Below are 18,992 nucleotides of genomic sequence, written 5' to 3' on the forward strand. Positions count from 1 at the left end.
GCATGTTTGTGGGACTATTGGTAAAAAAATCCCATTCCATCAGACTTTCTAAGTTCTCACAAGATCTTGCAAGAAGTTAGAAAGTCTCATGGAACTTTTTTTTTGTCCCACAAAATGTGGCGAAGGCTGAGAAGTGAATGAAGAAATGGAATGCAGCTGAAAGGCAGGTTAGTAAAACAATGCTCGGGGGAGGTGAGGGCATCTGGGTGGAGGCGGCAACCTTACCCTGCGCAGCTTCGGCAGGTGTCTGGCAGGGGGAGGGAAGCAACAGGCCCCGCCCCACCCCTCACATGGAGCACCCTGCTCCCACCGCTCCCCCCCCCACACGGCACCTTTTTTCTAGCTCCAACGCATCACTTCCTCCACCGCTGTGTGGGACTGAAAATAATGTTCAATCAAGCAATTCCAACTTTGTGAGATCTTTTTTTTCCCGCAAGAAGTTGAAATTGATTAATTGAAATTTTTTTTTGCAACGGTGGCGGAAGCCTAGGACTGGGGCGACGGTGTGCATGCCCACAGAGATGATTCTGTGTGCTATCTGTGGCATGCGTGCCATAGGTTCACCACTACAGCTCTAATCTTTCTATACTTCTGGTTCTGCCATGCCCTGAATGGGAGGGGAGAAAAGCACTGCGGGTTATTGTTCTGATTTCCTCTATCGCTATACTATAACACTTTGCTGTTTTTGCATACTTCTTCTGTGAACTATCTCTTCCCTTGATGTCAGCTAGAAAGGGGGGAGAAGAAAGGAATGTGCCTCCGTCAACTGATTTATCTCCGCGTTTGGAAGGGAAGGTGTGAAGAGCCGACAAAACATCACTGCAACCCTGAGACAGACTGGCATTATCTGCTCTTTCCCACAATGGACTTAACACCTGGGGATTGGCCCATGTGAACTGACTGGATGAACTTTGGGGTGGGGTTTGCTTGGGACACTTTTAACCTATTGATCTGAGCGGGAAACCCTCAGATCCTATCTAGTATGCCTGCTATCAGCTTCTCCTAATAAAAGTTCCTTTTGTACAAAACTGTTTCCACGAGTTCTGCTTTCTTAGGATATGGTTTTGAAGTGGGCCCTGATAGCTGTTAACAGTAATTAACAACCAGCTGTTTAGTATAATATAGTATACATAGGCTAGAAAAGACTGGGATATGGAAACTGAAGATAGGAGAAGCAAGATGGAAAATAAAGTGACATGAAATAGGTAATGTGATGACAGCACACTCAGCAAATGCCAATCGAAATTTTAATTATTATGAAAACGAAAACAGCTGTGAAGTGAAATAAGAATGGGAATGGTCTAGAGAAATGGAAAATGGATATTACAAGTATAGAAGCTGAAAAGTAAAGGCGCTACAGTTACAGTCATTTTTAAAAGTAACAGCTGAATTGATTTGATTCTTTCTTTTCTTTATAATGAATATATTATGAATTATACTCCAATACATTTTTTTGAAAAAAATCACATTTCCAAAGGCACTTATAGAAGCCTCTAGGCCAGTGGTTCTCAACCCATGATCCGCAGACCTCTGGGGGGCCACAATGTTGTCACAGGGGGTATGTAAAAAATGTTATGATTTAAATCTTGAGTTAAGTCTTGGGAGTCCGTGGCAGTGGTCACAAAAGGTATTTAAGGTAAAGAAAAAGTTGAGAACCACTACTCTAGGCTATGGGATATAATTCAGATTTATGATAAATGTAGTTTAAATTAGTTTATTAATGACTACTTAGTGTACTTAAAGTTTGATTTTACTAAATAGTTAAGTTTCACTGAACATTGCATTGATTACTTCTGAGTAAATATGGACAGAACTGTATTACTCAATTTTTTATTAAGTTCTTTTACTTGAGACTATTTTTCTTAATTCTATTAATGTTTCATTTGACATTCATAGTATTACGAGTTCATGGAAAACAAGAATTCAATTAAGTAACAACTTGTACGGTGCAATATATTCACCTGCCATGGTGGAACTCAATCAATTTAGTAAGATGAATGAGCCAAGGACAATGCTAGTGAGTGCATTCATGAAATTATTCTATGCAAATATATTGTAACAATAATTATGAAGTTAAGATTAATCACTTTATAACAAACATTTTGTAAGAACAATTTATAAATATGTTATCTAAACATAACAGATCAACAATTCAGTTCAGTACAAGTTTTAGAAGAATTTACAAAATACTTTTAATTACGCTTTACTCAAGAAGCATATAATTAATGATTTTGATTCAAGTTTGGAAAAGCAATGGCAGTTATGTTATGCAGCCATCTTGAACTAGAAATCTAGTTATTTTCTATCTTCATAAATACTCATGTGGCTTTTCTTTAATCAGAGAGTTATGTTTGGTGGGTTTTAATCTTGTAAGATGCCAAGAATGACTTGTGAGAAATGGATGGCTATATAAATGATATAAATAAAACAAAATAAAATAATTTATTTTTATTCTTAGCCTACAGAATTGATGGTCTTATAAAGAAATGTTTTCTTATTTTTTCATAACTTTGAACAATCGCTAGGTGACTGGTCATAAGTTGACGACTACTTATAGCGGATTTGTGGATATAAACTCTTAACTCTTCCAATAGTTGCTCTCAGCCTTGCTTCCTTGTCTTTTCCTAGCTGAATATAATAAAGAGCAAGAAATGATGTTTTCAACAATACCACTTTTGCATTCTTCTATCACCTATCTTGCTTCTATAACTTTCCTTCATAAACCAAATTCATGGGCCTCCAATCAAGATAAAATTTGTGCTTTCTATAACCTACTGAGATTTCACAGCAGAGACATATTATGGTACAAAGGGATTGCTAAAATATTAAAATGTTAAATCCACTACTTGGATTTATGGCCAGGTAAAGGTAGTCATAAAGTATATGTAAGCCATAGTAACTTTTTCTGAAATATAAGAAATATTTAAACCTTGACTTACCTCTGCCAAAACTACAATTATGATAAGTTCAGATTTTGAATCTGGGAAGAGTGCATTTACTTGAGATGACATGCCAATTAGGATACAGTTGGTAATAACTGAGATTACAGTCATAGTTTGAAAAGCCATCTAAAAGAAATAAAGAAATAAAATGTATTAACTACAATGACATTATTTTCTGATATTCTTTTGTTTAATATTCATTGGTATAATTACCTACAACTACGTAAGAATCTGCATAATTACGGCAATGCTATACTTATATTGCCTGTGTAGCTTTGGTTGCCAGGTGGCTTCTCTATGCAATTCAAAGTAATGGTTATAATCTATGAAACCTAAATTAAGTTAGCTAAGGAACCATTTTTCCAGAAGGAATCTATTTCTCCTATTTAAATGATCCGAAAGAATGTTCTAGATTCATCTTCTCTGGCAGGTTCCTAGGTTTATTCAACGGTAGCCCACATTCTGTGAAATATATTCTTCCCAACACCTTAGGGTTCTTAGAGTCTTATTTTTCCATAATGCCATGACGATCTGAGTCATTAGTAGAGCATCTGAAATATGAAATGTCATAGCCCTGTAATGCTGATTTATCTGCATCTTTTTCTCAATCTTATTTACAGTTGTTGTTTTCGTTAAAGCATCAGCTTCCCAGCTTTTTTGCAGATGAGTGGGTGGGATCAAAATGTAATAAGAGAGACATTCTATTTTATAATATAAAATAGAGAATAAATAATAAAATAAAATAAAAACAGAGATATCCTAACTATGACAACTGAGATCCAAGATATTTGTTCAACTGAGAGCAATGAAAAAGTGATTTGCTTATCTACTTTCTTTTATTTGTAGGTCTCCAGAATTTTTTTAAAAAGATGAGAAATTGCCCCACTCATGCAATGAAATCATTATGTTATTTGCCACAGTTCCCCAGGACCTTAGAAACTAAAGAAAGAAAAAGGGAAAAAGAAAATTAGCTTTTGGGGAAACAAAGTATGGTCAACCTTGACTTATATTTGACCTAATCTTCTCAATGCTAATAACATCAATAAAGTCTAGGAAGCATAATTATTTACATGGATTACCTGCCATACACCTATATTTGCAGTAGGCTCTGAAAATGGGCGTTTAAAAACACTGCACATTTTTAAGGCATCAGAATACATCTCAGTGATGTTGTTTAACACTGCAAAAATAGCAGCCAAAGGATAGACGCATGAAAAAAGGCTCACATAACCAAACTGTAAGAACAACTCCAAATAATCATCAAAAGTACCCTGAAAAGAAAGACAATATTTTATTAATAATTTTCAAATTAGAGGCAATAACACTTGGCAAATTTATGTACATGGCTAACTAATTACTAAAATGGAAGTGGAGAATAAGATTAAAATGAGATTATCCATTCTAACTTACTGCTGTTTGAAGTCTAATTAATCCTATTTATGCATTCATTTCACATGAAACAGAAGTATCAAGACATTGTTGCATGAGAGAATGTATACATCTAACACTACGAGTCATCCAATTAATTTTCTTCCCTAAAGTACAGCAACATTCAATAATAATAATAGAATAGAGCTGGAAGGGACCTTGGAGGTCTTCTAGTGCAGCCCCCTGCTCAAGCAGGAGAACCTACAATGTTTCAGACAGGTGGATGTCTAGCCTCTTCTTAAAAACCTCCAGTGATGGGACACCCACGATTTCTGGGAGTAAGTTGTTCCACTGGTTGATTGTCCTCACTGTTGGGAAGTTTCTTCTTAATTCCAGGTTGCTTCTCTCTTTTGATCAGTTTCCAATCGTTGTTTCTCGTCTTTCTATCTGGTGCTTTGGTGAACAACCTCTGCCTTGTGGCAGCCCCTTAGATACTGGAACTCTGCTAACAAGAGACTGCTATCATGTCTCCCGTATTCTTTTCCTTAGACTAGCCAGACCCAAATCCGTTTTTTGTATGTTTTAGTCTCCAGGCCCCTGATCATCTTAGTTGCTCTTCTTTGAATTTTTTCCAAACTCTCAACATCTTTTTTGTGGTATGGTGACCAAAACTGGCGGCAGTATTCTAGGTTTGGTCTTACTAGGGCTTTATAAAGCACTAATAGAACTTCTCATGATTTTGATTATATGCCTCTGTTTATACAACTCACGATTGTGTTAGCTTTTTTGGTTGCTGCTGTACACTGCTGGCTCATAGACAAGTGATCATCCACTAGGACTCCAAAGTCCGTCTCAATTACTGTTTTTCAGCCAGGTCTCGCCCAATCTGTGCCTTTGGTTTTTCCTGCCTAAATGTAAAACTTTGCTTTTCTCCACATTGAAACTCATTTTGTTGGATAGGGCCCATTGTTCAAGTTGGTCAAGATCTTTTTGGATCCTGTGTTTGTCTTCTGCGGTGTTGACTACTCCTGCTAGTTTGGTATCATCTGCAAATCTGATGAATTCCCCTTCTATTCTCTCATCTACGTCATTGATGAAGATATTGAAGAGTATTGGGCCTAAGACGGAACCTTGTGGTACCTCACTGCTTACTTCTCTCCATGTGGATGTAGTGCCATTGAGTTAAGCAGCTCTGCTTTCTCCCTATTGTCTGTAATTTCCTTGCCATCTTCTCCCTTTACCGAGCCTACAGTTTCCTTGATTTTTTTTCTTATATTGCATTATTATCATTATTATTAAATACAACCCTAAATTAAACACTCTTAAAAAGCTGGTGACAAAAATGACCTGACCCCAAAAAATTAAGTTTTCCCATTAATGAAAGTCATTGGGGTAACTCTTTCTCTGTTTGTGTCCAAAGGAAAAAAAAATTAAGAAAAAACCACCCAGACAAATATTACAAGTGGAATATTCATGTCTGGATTCATGAGGGCATGTATTAAAATTTACTTGCCAGGTATAGACTAGACATCTAAACCAGTGGTTCTTAACGTGAGAGATATCGCCCCCCGGGGCGATGGAACAAAAAGGGGCAAAGGAACAAAAAGGAGGCAATATGGGGGCGATGAAGCGAGACGTTTTGGGGACACTTTTGAGCCTTCCCCTGCAGCTCCAAGCCTCCTCCGCCATTTGCAGAGAGAGACAGAGAGAGGCACTTGTGCTTCTCTCCCTCTCTCTCTCTCCCTCTCCCTCTCTCATGTGGATTTGCCCCATTGCAGGGAGGGAAGGAGGGAGGGAAGGAGGGGGAGAGAGAGAGAGAGAGAGAGAGAGAGAGACCCTAAATGACATCTAAAATGAAGATAACACTGAAGATGTATATATAAAAAAGGATAGATGCAGTGTTATCTTCATTTTAGATGTCAAAAGGGTTTTGCGGCTCCCAGTGTTTTGTTTTCGGTGGGAAACGGGTCCAAGTGGCTCTTTGAGTGTTTTGGATTGCTTACCCCTGCTCTACCCATACAGTGGCATGCCATTGGCCAGAATGGGCAGTGATGGAGGGGGGAGCGCTTCTTTTGAAACATTGCATGCTGTTTTGTGTCTCTTTGTATTGTACTTTTTTATTGTGCACTCCAGTTCGATATTATATTTTCTTTGTGTCTTTTTAATCCTTTTTAGAGTGTGCATGACTATATATACTTTCCTCGAAGCTTAATTTAGTTTCAGAGTTTTCATCTTGAAATTCTTAGTTCCTTCATTGCGGTTTGTTCTTATGCCCTTTTAATATTTCTTTTTGCATCTTAAATTTCACTTGTAATTCAATCATTAAATGTTACTGTTTTTCTTTTCTGGCATTCCACTTTCTTGCAATTGAATTTTGTTTTCAGTGGTCATTACATTTAAGTGTCTTGAATAAATAATATAATAATGAAATACATGTATCACGAAGTTTGGGAATAAAGTGACGGGTGGCACCAAAATTTTTCACACAGTTGAGATATGGGAAAAAGACTGGAAATAAATTATTTGCATCATATGTCCTGATGACAATTTCAAAGAAAACAAAAAAAGTGTTTGCATAAATTGAATTATTTCCTATGTTGTGATTGAAAGGTTATGTTGGGGGAGGGGGCGATGACAACTTCCTCATTGGCTCAAGGAGGCGATTCGTTCAAAAAGGTTAAAAACCACTGATCTAAACTTACAAAAGCAGGTAAACAAGATGGAATTTTGGATTAAATCAATGTACATTATTATATTCCAACTGAATTCTCCTGGCATATCAAAATCCAAGTGTTTTTAGACTCTACAATTCATAAATCAGACTAGCTTTAGGCACAATTAATACAAACATGGCCAAGCAATGTTTTATAAAGCTACATGTTTATGTAATTTTGGCAAACACTGACTGAATAAACTTGAATTAAATCTAATATGATTAAAAGAAAGGAGAGATCATAGCTTACCAAGTAAGTATCCATCCCCTTTTCCAGATTAACTTGTTCAAATAAAGACATATCAGTATCTATTTTCAGGGCTTTCACCTTTTTCTCTACTGTTTTATTCCTTCTTTTTTGGAGCCAATAAGGCAGTGCAGCTTCCACGAACTGATTAAGGACTTGTGAAGTTATTAATAAAGTTGCCAAGCTCTTTAAGAAAATTTAAAAAAATCAAAATTAAACAGTGTTCAACATCTTTTGTGTGATTGATATTGCTTTTTATATTGCTTTATAGTGTTGTTAACAACCCAAAATCACATTTGCCAGGTGGGTGGCCATATGTATTGATTTAATAAATAAACAGATCTTTAGCAATGATATTTACAACCAATGAAAGGATCAAATGAATTCCAGCAAACATTTAAAAATATATTGAATTAATCCAGGTTTTTTATTGAGGTTGATATAAGAGATGTGTGTAGCAATAATAATATAAATAATTCATTTGCAGACCTGGTGTCAATTATCTTTCAGGAGCCTTACTGAATTAATCATTCTCTGGAGAAAAATATATTTGTAGATAATTAAAAAAATGCCTCAAGTTCAACTATTATTACTGTAAAATTCTATTGTAAATAGAGCTTATTTTAAATTCCATTACAACACTTTTACTGCTTCTCCCCCATTCATGACATGTCTGAAGCCTGAGATATGCATATATTTTAAAAGTTTATATTTTATGAAAGCATTGAATTCTGCAAATGTTCTATATGCAGATTAATGTTCTATGACAGAAATTATTTTAGCAAATCTTAATTTACAAAGAGAAGTGTTAGCAAAACTGTGTTATTTTCATGGAACATTGTTTACTAAATAAAGAGCAGTCTTACAAATTTGATACAAGCGAACACATGCTAAAACAGCCTTTATAACAACACACTTCAGTAGTTCTTTCAGTAAACAAATAAATCAGTACAATAGTAAACATAAGATTTTTTTAATGACAGGAAAATAGTTCTAGGAATTTCTTAACCCAAAGTATTCAAGATTGAGCAATAGTTTACATATATAAAGAAAATCATCTAAGCTGATTTTTTTAGAACATTTTTCCACAAAACCTACCTGTCTCAGAAGTTTCATGTCAACTAAGATAAATGCAATGTAGAATAAAGAGGCAAAGCAATTTAAGAAGTTGAACTGCAAAAAGAATAGAAAATTAATTAAAAAGGCATTCTATCAGTATATCCAGAAAGAGTAATGTATGATACATATGACATACCAACATATACATACATATAACCCTGTGTATAATTAATTTTAATTAGTTGGAAAAAGAAGTTTAATGCAGAAAATCTTTGTATGAACTAAATGTGGTCCCAAGATTTACAATGCTACTCCAATCAAGTAACCACAATACACAAAAGGCTTTTCTGACCAAAAACAGTAATCTCTGGAGTCAAACTCATTTCAGTTGGCTTTCTACAGAGGTATTACTAAACAGGAGCAAAATGCCTCAGTTATACTTACCACCAAGACTTTCAAAATTAAGTGATTCTGATATGAAGACTCCAATCTATGGTTTTCTGAAATTTAATAAAAAATTGCAATTTGTGAAAATATTAGACTATTTATAGTAAGTGAAATATTTTGTCTTTAAATGAAGATAAGAATGAATGTAAAAATGAAAAATATGAGAAACTACAGGATGTATATTAAAAATATAATATTTATATCATGTGTATACTTATTACACCAAGGCAAAAACATGAAAATAAAATAGTACAACTAAATACAGTAAAGGTTACTATACGTTTATCAAAATAAGGAGGTGAGATTTTTTTTCTCACTAAGGTTTTCTATTCATATTACTTTGAGGTTTACAAATTTACAGTGTACATTAAATATTTAAACAAAACAGTACATTCAAAGTTAACATCTCTTTTTTACTGAGGCTGTCAATTATTAAAGAGTATTAACAATCTTTATTCAATAGCCCAGAAAGTCTTAATCAAGGAATCTTTCTAAGAATAGTGAAGTAATAGCTATTTCCTAATGAAGAAAACTTCTTCTTCTTTTTCTTATTATAGAGAACAATTTTAAACATGAGTCTGCCTAGATTTTAAGAAGATGTATTATCAACTTCGGTAATCTAGAGTCCATACTACTAGAAAGAAAAACTACACTGAGTTTTAAAATTGTCTGACATTCCACATGTGAGCCTTGAACTAAGTAAAGTGTGACTAAAATAATTTTAGATCAAGCTATTTTAGAAGAAAAGCCTTTTTAAATAAAATTAGGTTTGAGGGAATTAGGAAGAACAGGGCAATTACCCTGGTAGCAAAGCGTTCACTATCAACTTTGTTAAATTCCAAAACTTTTATTTTATTCCAAAACTTTAACAGACTCAAATAACTTTTTACCTTGCCCAATCTAGAATGATTAGAATTAAATTGTAACTTGCCAAAGGCAATTTGCTTCATAACTGAAAAGGTATTTCAACTTCAGTTCTCTACCATTCTAGATTCAAACTCTGCATCATCCGTTATAAGACAAGATTCAATTCCCAAAAATCTATCCAAATTTTAATTTATAGTGATTACTATAAAATAATAGAACTTTCATTTCCAGATAATTAAGGCGTCTGTATTGCCTTTAAATTATTGAAACTAACAGGGCACTGTTGGGTTCATAGATATCACCTCCCTAAGAAAAAAAATCCAAACAAGATGGATATTTTAGCTGTCACAAAACAAGAGCATTGCATTTCAATGTTTTAGGGTTAGTAATTTTTTTTATCAGCTCTTAAAAAAAACAAATGAAACCATACAGTTGATTCTTCTTATTCACAAATTCTGTATTTGTGAATTTTCTTACTTGTTAAATTTTATTTGTAACTAAAAATTAATAGACATAGTGCTTTCACAGTCATCTTGGACATGCAGAGGGCAACAAAAAAAAAGGAAAAAAAGGAAAACCTTTGGTGCAACACACATATTCCCAGCAGATGTTTCAGTATTTGCTAATTCATTGTTCACAGTGACTTTATTGAAGATAACTACTGCCAATAATGAGATTCCTATGTTGTTATGCTTATAAGATACCTTCACGCTAATTATTTTATTGCAGGTTTTATCTTGGCATCTAAATTATGATAGTTTTGCTATCATACAAGAGTGGAAGTAATTGTATTATACATGTTAATACAATAGTAACAATAAACAAGATACATGAAAAAGATGGAAAAATCTTACCCCATGAGGTCAAGAATTCTGCAGCATATCTATAAATTCGATTTAAAATTTCAATCACAACAGCATAAATTATGCTGGGCACGTATAATATCAAGGCGCTTAATTCATTTTGGTTCTCTTCATAATATAAACGTGCTTGGAATTCCAAGTCAAAATAAATCATCATTATTTGAAGTGAAAGGCAGAGACAAAGGCACACAAATGGAACTGAAACAAAATAAATCCGTAACTGTCTTTTGAAACTGGAGTATATGGGTTCCTCTCTGCCAGTGACAGGATTAATACCTAAAACCCCATGAAATCCTGGTCTTGGTTCCTCAAACTGTCGCTTCATCATCAGTGTTCCCCATCTGTAAGCCATAACAGCACAAGATCGTTTCCAGAGTTCAAGAATAACAGTAGACCACAGCAGATTGAATGCTGCAAATAGCACATACTTGTCATAATCTTCCCAATCAAAAATATAATAAGGGAGCCCAATGACTGCCATTGGAATTAAAGCAAATGTGATATATTCCAAAAAGGCAAAATAGAAAGCAAGTGTTTCACCAAAATAACAGCGAATTTCATCTGTGGGAGGGAAAAGAAAATGTCATATTCACTAGGTAGCAATACCTAAGTAACCTGGTTCAGAAGCAGAAGCTAAATGGGGTTAGCCTTCAGTGAATTTATATAATGAATATATTATATAATGAATCTATTTATAAATCTTCATCTTACTATTTCCCTAACTTATCAAGTCAAGTCAAGTCAAGCCCTTACCTCCCAAAAAGGAAATGGCGTCCTACTTACAAAGTCATATTGCTCTGTTCTGGTAAGTACTGTATTGCAGTTATCAGCTATATACAATTTCAAGCATTTTCTAACTATTTAATATTTGTAGCAAAATGTCTATGGAGATTCTCAGCCATCCAGATCATGGGTGTCCCAAAGGGGAGAGATACGATATCATCTATCACCAGATTCCAACACAGTCCTTTCAGCAGTCCCAAGAAGGCTTCATACCCATTTGCATTACTCAGGTGACTCTGAGGACACAGATAAACTTCCAAATGGTCTCAACAACTCTCTAAAAGAATGCAAATGACCAGCTGTCTGCAAGGAATATAAATCCTTCCATTCCCCGCCATCCATCAGAGCTGAATAAGCTTCTTAGATGAGAAGTGAAATGGCTTCAAAGAAAAACAAGAAAGTCCAGTTGCCTCTTGAAAAAACATCTTTAGGAAGCAAAAAATCTTTCCATTCCCTCTATGAATATCAATTTTGTATCAGTTCATTACACTAAAATAATACAAAACAATACACCTATACCCATATGTGGTATCAGAAAAGAATCAAATCAAATAAAAAGGCCAGTATTATCTGATATTGCTTCTTGCATACAGGCCATATGTGGTCTTGAATTTGCACTCAACATGCAGTCTTATGCTTTGTGAATCTGAAGCCCCTAACAATTACATAATCTATGCAAATCTAAATCTGTTCTTTTCCTGAATCAATAAACTTACCTAAAGGTTGGTATCTAATTTTCAGTTGTTCATACCATATTTGCCCAAGTTTCTTTAAATGGTCTGGGTCATGAAGTGGAAAAACCTGAAGTAGAATGCCATTAGTTGTTAACCTTCGCACTGAAATAAATAAAAATGTTGTTAAATTCTGAAGAGTTTAAGATCTTATTTTTCCAATCTCATACAAGACTACATACAAACTTGAAGGAGAATTCATCAAATTTGCAGATGACACCAAACTGACAGGAGTAGCTATCACCCCAGAAGATAAACTCAGGATCCAAAAAGATCTTGACAAACTTGAACAATGAGCCCTATCCAACAAAATGAGTTTCAATTTGGAGAAAAGCAAAGTTTTTAGGCAGGAAAAATCAAAGGTTGGGCGAGATCTGGCTTAAAAACAGTAACAGTGAGAGGGACCTTGGAATCTTAGTAGGCGATCACTTGACTATGAGCCAGCAATGTGCAGTAACAACCAAAAAAGCTAATACAATCCTGGGTTGTATATAAATAGAGGCATAAAATCAAGATCACGTAAGGTATTACTACCGCTTTATAAAACCCTAGTAAGACCACACATGGAATACTGCAGCCAGTTTTGGTTACCATATCACAAAAAAGATGTTGAGAGTTTATAAAAAAATTCAGAGAAGAGCAACTAAGATGATCAAAGGCCTAGAGACTAAAACATATGAAGAACGGCTGCAGGACTTGGGTTTGGCTAGTCTAAAGAAAAGAAGAAATAGAGTAGACATGATTGCAGTATTCCAGTATCTAAGGGGCTGCCACAAGGCAGAGGGGGCCAGGTTGTTCACCAAAGCACCAGATGGAAGGACGAGAAACAACGGTTGGAAACTGATCAAAGAGAGAAGCAATCTGGAATTAAGGAGAAACTTCCTGACAGTGAGGACAATCAACCAGTGGAACAGCTTGCCCCCAGACTAGAAGACCTCCATGGTCCCATCCAGCTCTATTCTATTCTATTCTATTCTATTCTATTCTATTCTATTCTATTCTATTCTATTCTATTCTATTCTATTCTATTCTAATCTAATTCTAATTCTATACATTCCACTAGTAATGTACAGATGTAAGCTTTCACAGTTGGTTTCTATCTGTTAGGCAGTGTTGAGTTTTAGGGTTTAGTGATTGTGGTCTAGAGTCCTTATTACTCTGTACTCTGTATAGTTCTAAAACGCCAATCAGATATTAGATATGTGGCTGTAAAGACAGGAGCCCAGTCAGTCCATTTAGTTGCCTAACTTTGCCTCTGAAAATGCCAGCCACAATTGTCAATGAAATGTCAGGAAAACTGTTCTCTACACCACAATCACTAAATTCTGAAGCCCATTCCAGTAGTAGTTATCTGTCATGTTCCAAAAGCCTAAAAAGACACACTAAAGTTCTTCCAAGCAGTTTCCTTTATTGATCCTCATCTATTGTTAGAAATCTTGCCAAACTAAAGCAGACCATTCACACCATTAAATATATACTCTAGAGAATTCTGAGGGAGGAGCCCTTTTAACTCTCTTCCTCCATTTAAACTATCTAACCTTCCCCTTTGCTTCTCTAGAACACACTCCTTCCTGAGAATCTAGACTACATTCCAACACATCATCTTAACATAACATTAAGCATTTAGCACAGTGATTAGAGAGTGGGGAAGAACTTCCCTTTCACTGAATGTCTTCAAATAGAAATGGTATACCTATTAGTCAGGACTGTTCTAATTTGAACTCTTGAGTTGGATGGAGTGTAGGGGATTGATGACTTAAATGACTTCTTCTAATTCAATGATTCTAAAGAAACCCTAAATATTTTAGAACCATATCCATAATGACATAAATACTGACAAGTCAGATCTTATACTGTATATAATTAGTCCTCAATTTACAACCATAGTTGGAATTAAAATTTCCTTTCCTAAGGAAGAAAATTAAGTAATTTGTACCCAATTTTACATTTTTTGCCATGGTTGTTAAGTGAATCACTGTAGTTCTTCAGTGATTCATGGGGTCATTAAGCAAATCTGGCTTCCCACATTGACATTGTCAGAAGCCAACTGGAAAGGATGCCAAGAGGCTGCAACCATCATAAATACATGCTGGTAGCCAAGCATTCAAATTTTGATAATGTGACCATGGGGACACCATGATGGTCATAAGCATGATGACTGGTTGTAAGTCACTTTTTCAGTGCTGTTGTAACTTCCAATGGTTGCTAAACAAAAGGTTATATGTTGATGATTATCTGTACTGCATTTTATCCCTCTAAATTTAAATTTGAAGTCTCTTTATAGTGACTGATTAGTTCACAAAATGAGTTCTACAAGCATTTAAAGTTGTATGTTTCATATTTTTAGAAGTTTCTCCCATGATGCAATTTTTTTAAAAAAATCAGATGACATTTATCATTTCATCAAAAAGAGAAAAATTGTATCAATACTATCAGTGAAATACAGGGAAGCATTTGAATATGTATTTATGGTGCTATACTATACTGTTACTTTTTTTTCCCACAGCAATCCTGTGATCTGACCTGAGAAAAAGTGGGCCAAGGTCACCAAACAGCTTTCATGAATGAGGTGGGACTAGAGCTAATGGTCTCCCACTTTCAATTCTGGTGCCTTAACCACTAGACCAAACTGGCTCCCAGTTTATCAGATTTTAATCCAGCCTCAAGCAATATTGTTCATATTAGTTTGGCACCAACTGAGGCCACAGGATAGAGAAGGGCGAGGGGGTGGCAGTTGTAATTCAGGAACCTTTTTTGGCCATGAGAAGCCATGCTCTCCAAGTTTCCGCAGGTAAAACTATGTGTTTGAGACTGGGTTTTGCAGGATCAGTTGGGACTAATTGCTGTACCAACCATCCTCCTTTTTAGCAAACTCCTTGCATGAGCTGCTGGAGGTCATCTCAGGTTTGGTAGCAGAGTTCTCCAGGCTTATGGTCCTGGGGACTTCAATCTGTTATCCTTTGGGATGGCCTCAGAAGCTAGAGCACTGCTGGAGGAAAATAAAGAACAAATCCAACCGAACACAGATCAGAGCTGCCATTAAGGCCAAACTTGTGGCAGTAAGAGCATTAAATGCCAATATTTCTCCACACTTATTGCATTCACAGAGTGTCACCTGATGGTCCTGTTCAAAGTCACCCAATTCCTCCTCAAGGAAGGCTTGGATATTATCTTCAGGATTGCATGAAGGAGTTTGTGCAACACCTGACAGATAAAATCACTCAGATTTGCTCTTGGTTGAAATCTAAGCATGGTGCAAGTCCATTACAGATGCCCTGGGAATGGACTTATCCATTGGAATGGAAATAGTTTGATCCTGTTGGACCTGAGGTAGTGTTTATTACTTGTTTATTAGATCCTTGTCATTGAAAGCCCCCAGGACGATGACTTCTGGGTATTGCATGCAATGATTAATGCATCATTGCATTAATGTACCTGACACCCTTTAAAGAAGCTGTGCTTGTCCTCCTCCTTAAAAAGACATAATTAGATCCCCACCTTGAGGCAATTTTTCCCATCTTCCCTTCCTAGGAAAGATAGTGGAGGAAGTGGTTATCCTGAAGCTTCAAAAGCTCCTGGATGAAATGAATTATCTGGACCCCTTTCAGCTGAGTTTCAGGTTATGGAATAGAAAGGATTGTCATGCTTGTTCATGATCTCTGGCAAGAGCAGGATAGAGATAGTGCATCCATCCTCGCTCTCCTTATCTTCTAGATGACTTTCAATACCAGTAACCATGGTATCCTTTTGGAATGGCTGCAGGATTTGAGATTGGGTGGCGCAGTGTTGCACTAATTCAGTTCCTTTCTCCATGTCCAGTTCCAATTAGTGCGACAGGTGTCCATGGCCACTGCTGCAGAACTCAGCACTCTCTCTGCTCCTTTTTAATATCTACATGAAATCACTAGATGAGATCATGTGGCCTAACAGAATGGGATATCACCAGTATGTTGAGGATAATCAGCTTTACATCTCCATTTGTCATAACCCGTGCTGCTGTGGCTGCCTTTTCATAGTATTTAGAGGATGTGGAGATCTGGGATCTGGAGATTTATCATTTTTAGTTCTGGATGGGATAGTACTACCTCAGAAAGACTTGGTGCAAACTGGAGGTTTTCCTAGACTTGCAAATTCTATTGAAAGAGCAGATCTGGAAATAATAAAGCAGAAATAACAGCTATAGCCAAAGGGATCTGCAGATATGAAGCTTGAATTGCAAATGATAGACAGAATCTCCAATTTCAATCCAATCAGAAATGTTTCTACCAATCCATCAATTGAGGGACTGCAGTGAATCAGTCAGTACCTGACAAGGAAGAAATAGTACAGTTCTGAGCTCAGATATGGGATGACACAAAGAAATCCGACAAGAATGCAGCTTGGTTAAAGGAGGTGGATAAGAATAAAAAAGAAGCTGAAATGAAAGAACTAGTAATAACAGCAGAAATGGTAGAGAAAAGAGCAAGGAAGATCAAGAATTGGTCAGCACCAGGTGAAGATGAATTGCATAATTATTTTTTTTTTGAAACATCTAACTAGTCTACACCCACTCACTGCCAAATAATTTAACAACATACTGCAAGGAGGTAAAACTGAAGAGTGGCTAACCTCTGGGAAAACCTACCTGATAACGAAAGATCAAACAAAAGGGGCAGTACCAAGCAATTACAGGCCAATTATCTCTTTACCAAAATTTTTCAAATTGCTAACTGGTGTGATAGCTGATTCTATTCAATAGCACCTAGTTGAAAGCAATCTCTTTCTACCTGAGCAGAAAAGAAATACCCCAATAGCAGACAAACAAAAGATCAACTCCTAATTGACAAAATGATTTTGGGAAAACTGCAAAAGAAGAAAGACCAACCTGAATATAGCATGGATTGACTACAAAAAGGCATTCAACTCTCTGTCACATGACTGGATAATCAAGTGTCTAGAAATAACAGAAGTTAGTAGAAACATCAGAAGCTTTATGTAAAAATCAATGGCACAATGGAAGATACTGTTGCAGGTCAATGGTGACTGATTGGGAGAGATTAATATCAAGAGAGGAATATTTCAAGATTTACTGTCACCACTAATATTTGTCACTGCACTGTTTTCTGTCAACAATACTGAATAACTCAGGACATGGCTATCAAACATCAAAAACATCTGCCCAACTATCCCACCTTCTTTACATGGACAATTTGAAGCTGTATGGAAAAACATCGCCTGCAATAGAATTGCTGCTCAAACTGCCCATATATATAACCAAAATATTGTAATGGAGTTTGGATTGGACAAATATGCCAAACACTATTTTATCAAACAAGATAAAATAGTGAAAACTGAAGGAATCAAGATGCCCCATGAAAATAACAATAAGAGTCTGCATGATGATTACTACAAATACCTCAGAATCCTTCAATCTGACAACATCAAGCACACGAAGTCAAGAAAAAGATTAAAGGTGAATACATCAAGAGAATGAAGATCTTAAAGTCCAAACTTAGGGAAGAAAATACCATCAAAGCTATCAATACCTGGACAATTCTAGTCATTAGATACACAGTTGGAATAGTGAACTGGACTCAAACAGAACTAAAAGCAATGGCTAGGAAGACCAGAAAAATAATGACAATGAATCATGCCTTTCATTCTTGCAGCAACATTGACAGACTCTACTTACCAAGGCAAATAGGTGGGTATGGAATATTGCAAGTACATCAGATAGCTGAAGAAGAAAAAAGGGTTTTGGAAGAATAACTGAAGAACAATGAAGAAGATGGTAGTATGCCAGGAAGGCTTATTGACCAAACTGGACTTACAAGAAAGACCAAACGCAGAACAGAATGGAGGCATGAGAAGACAAAACACTACATGGCCAGTACATTAAAAAAAACAGCAGAGAAAGCAGATAATAACAAGACCTGGCACTGGTTAAGAGCAGGAAAGTTGAAGAAAGAGACCGAGGGACTAATTCTGGCTGCACAAGACCAAGCCTTAAGGACAAATGTATACAAAGCCAGAATTGACAAAACAGCAACAGACAGTAAGTGCCATCTATGCAAAGAAGCTGAAGAAACAGTAGACGGGGCGTTGTCTTACCTGAACGCCATTTCTCAGCAGGATGATGTAGAATCCATCGGATGGGTTATTACAGCCTTCCTGCCCAGCAGACTAGGTCAGAACTTTGGCCATGCCCCTCCTTTGAGTGTGACTCGTTTTGACGAGACGAAGCAGCTTTGATGAATTCCATGTAGTGGCTCCTTTTGTTAATCACCTGCCTAGACTATCTGTATGGGAGGGTGTGGATTCTACATCATCCTGCTGAGAAAAAGCGTTCAGGTAAGACAATGCTCCTTCTCCAGCAGGATGGCTATAGAATCCACCGGATGGGACATACCAAAGCCCTCATGTCCCCTCGGGAGGGAGAGTCTAGGCTAGTGGACCCTGAGAAGAAACAACCTGTTGGAGTACACGTCTGCCAAATGCAGCCTCAGCCGCCGCAAAGGTATCTACGCGGTAATGTCTGACAAAAGCCGAAGGAGAAGAACACGTTGTAGCTCTGCAAATCTTCTCCACTGAAGCCTGTGTGGACCACGCGGCCGACGCAGCAGCGCTGCGTGTTGAGTGAGCCGTAACGTGCGAAGGAACGGGGATTGACTGAGAAGAATAGGCTCGAGTTATACAAGCCCTAATCCACCTATCTATGGTTGAAGAGGAAACCTTCTTCCCCATAGTCGAGGGTTGGAAGGATACAAATAGGGCCTCCGACTTACGGAAGGATGAAATATGCTTTACATAGTAACGCAGAGCCCTGCGTACGTCTAACTTGTGCCACTGACGTTCCAACCTGTGTGTGTGATTGGGACAGAAATTAGGGAGAATTAGCTCCTGAGATCTGTGAATGATAGTGTTAACCTTTGGAATGAATGAGGGGTCCAGTCTAAGGACCACCCTGTCCTCGAAGAAGGTGCATAGATCCTC

The 18,992-nt window shown here is 36.6% G+C and overlaps 1 protein-coding gene across 1 annotated transcript in view; it reads right to left on the bottom strand.

Moving 5' to 3' along the window:
• Nucleotides 1-18,992, bottom strand: part of ANO10 (anoctamin 10) — an 80,503-nt gene that overhangs the window by 46,206 nt on the left and 15,305 nt on the right. Inside the window, exons 5-11 of the mRNA XM_039336293.1 lie at nucleotides 12,006-12,125; nucleotides 10,498-11,067; nucleotides 8,774-8,829; nucleotides 8,369-8,443; nucleotides 7,274-7,456; nucleotides 4,022-4,213; nucleotides 2,940-3,068 (exon numbers count right to left, since the gene is read on the bottom strand). Coding sequence (XP_039192227.1) covers nucleotides 2,940-3,068; nucleotides 4,022-4,213; nucleotides 7,274-7,456; nucleotides 8,369-8,443; nucleotides 8,774-8,829; nucleotides 10,498-11,067; nucleotides 12,006-12,125 — 1,325 coding nt within the window. The remainder of the gene's footprint in view (nucleotides 1-2,939; nucleotides 3,069-4,021; nucleotides 4,214-7,273; nucleotides 7,457-8,368; nucleotides 8,444-8,773; nucleotides 8,830-10,497; nucleotides 11,068-12,005; nucleotides 12,126-18,992) is intronic.

This window comes from Crotalus tigris, unplaced genomic scaffold (assembly GCF_016545835.1).
Source record: "Crotalus tigris isolate CLP2741 ecotype Arizona unplaced genomic scaffold, ASM1654583v1 scf7180000017666.27876245, whole genome shotgun sequence".
Lineage (NCBI taxonomy): Eukaryota > Metazoa > Chordata > Lepidosauria > Squamata > Viperidae > Crotalus > Crotalus tigris.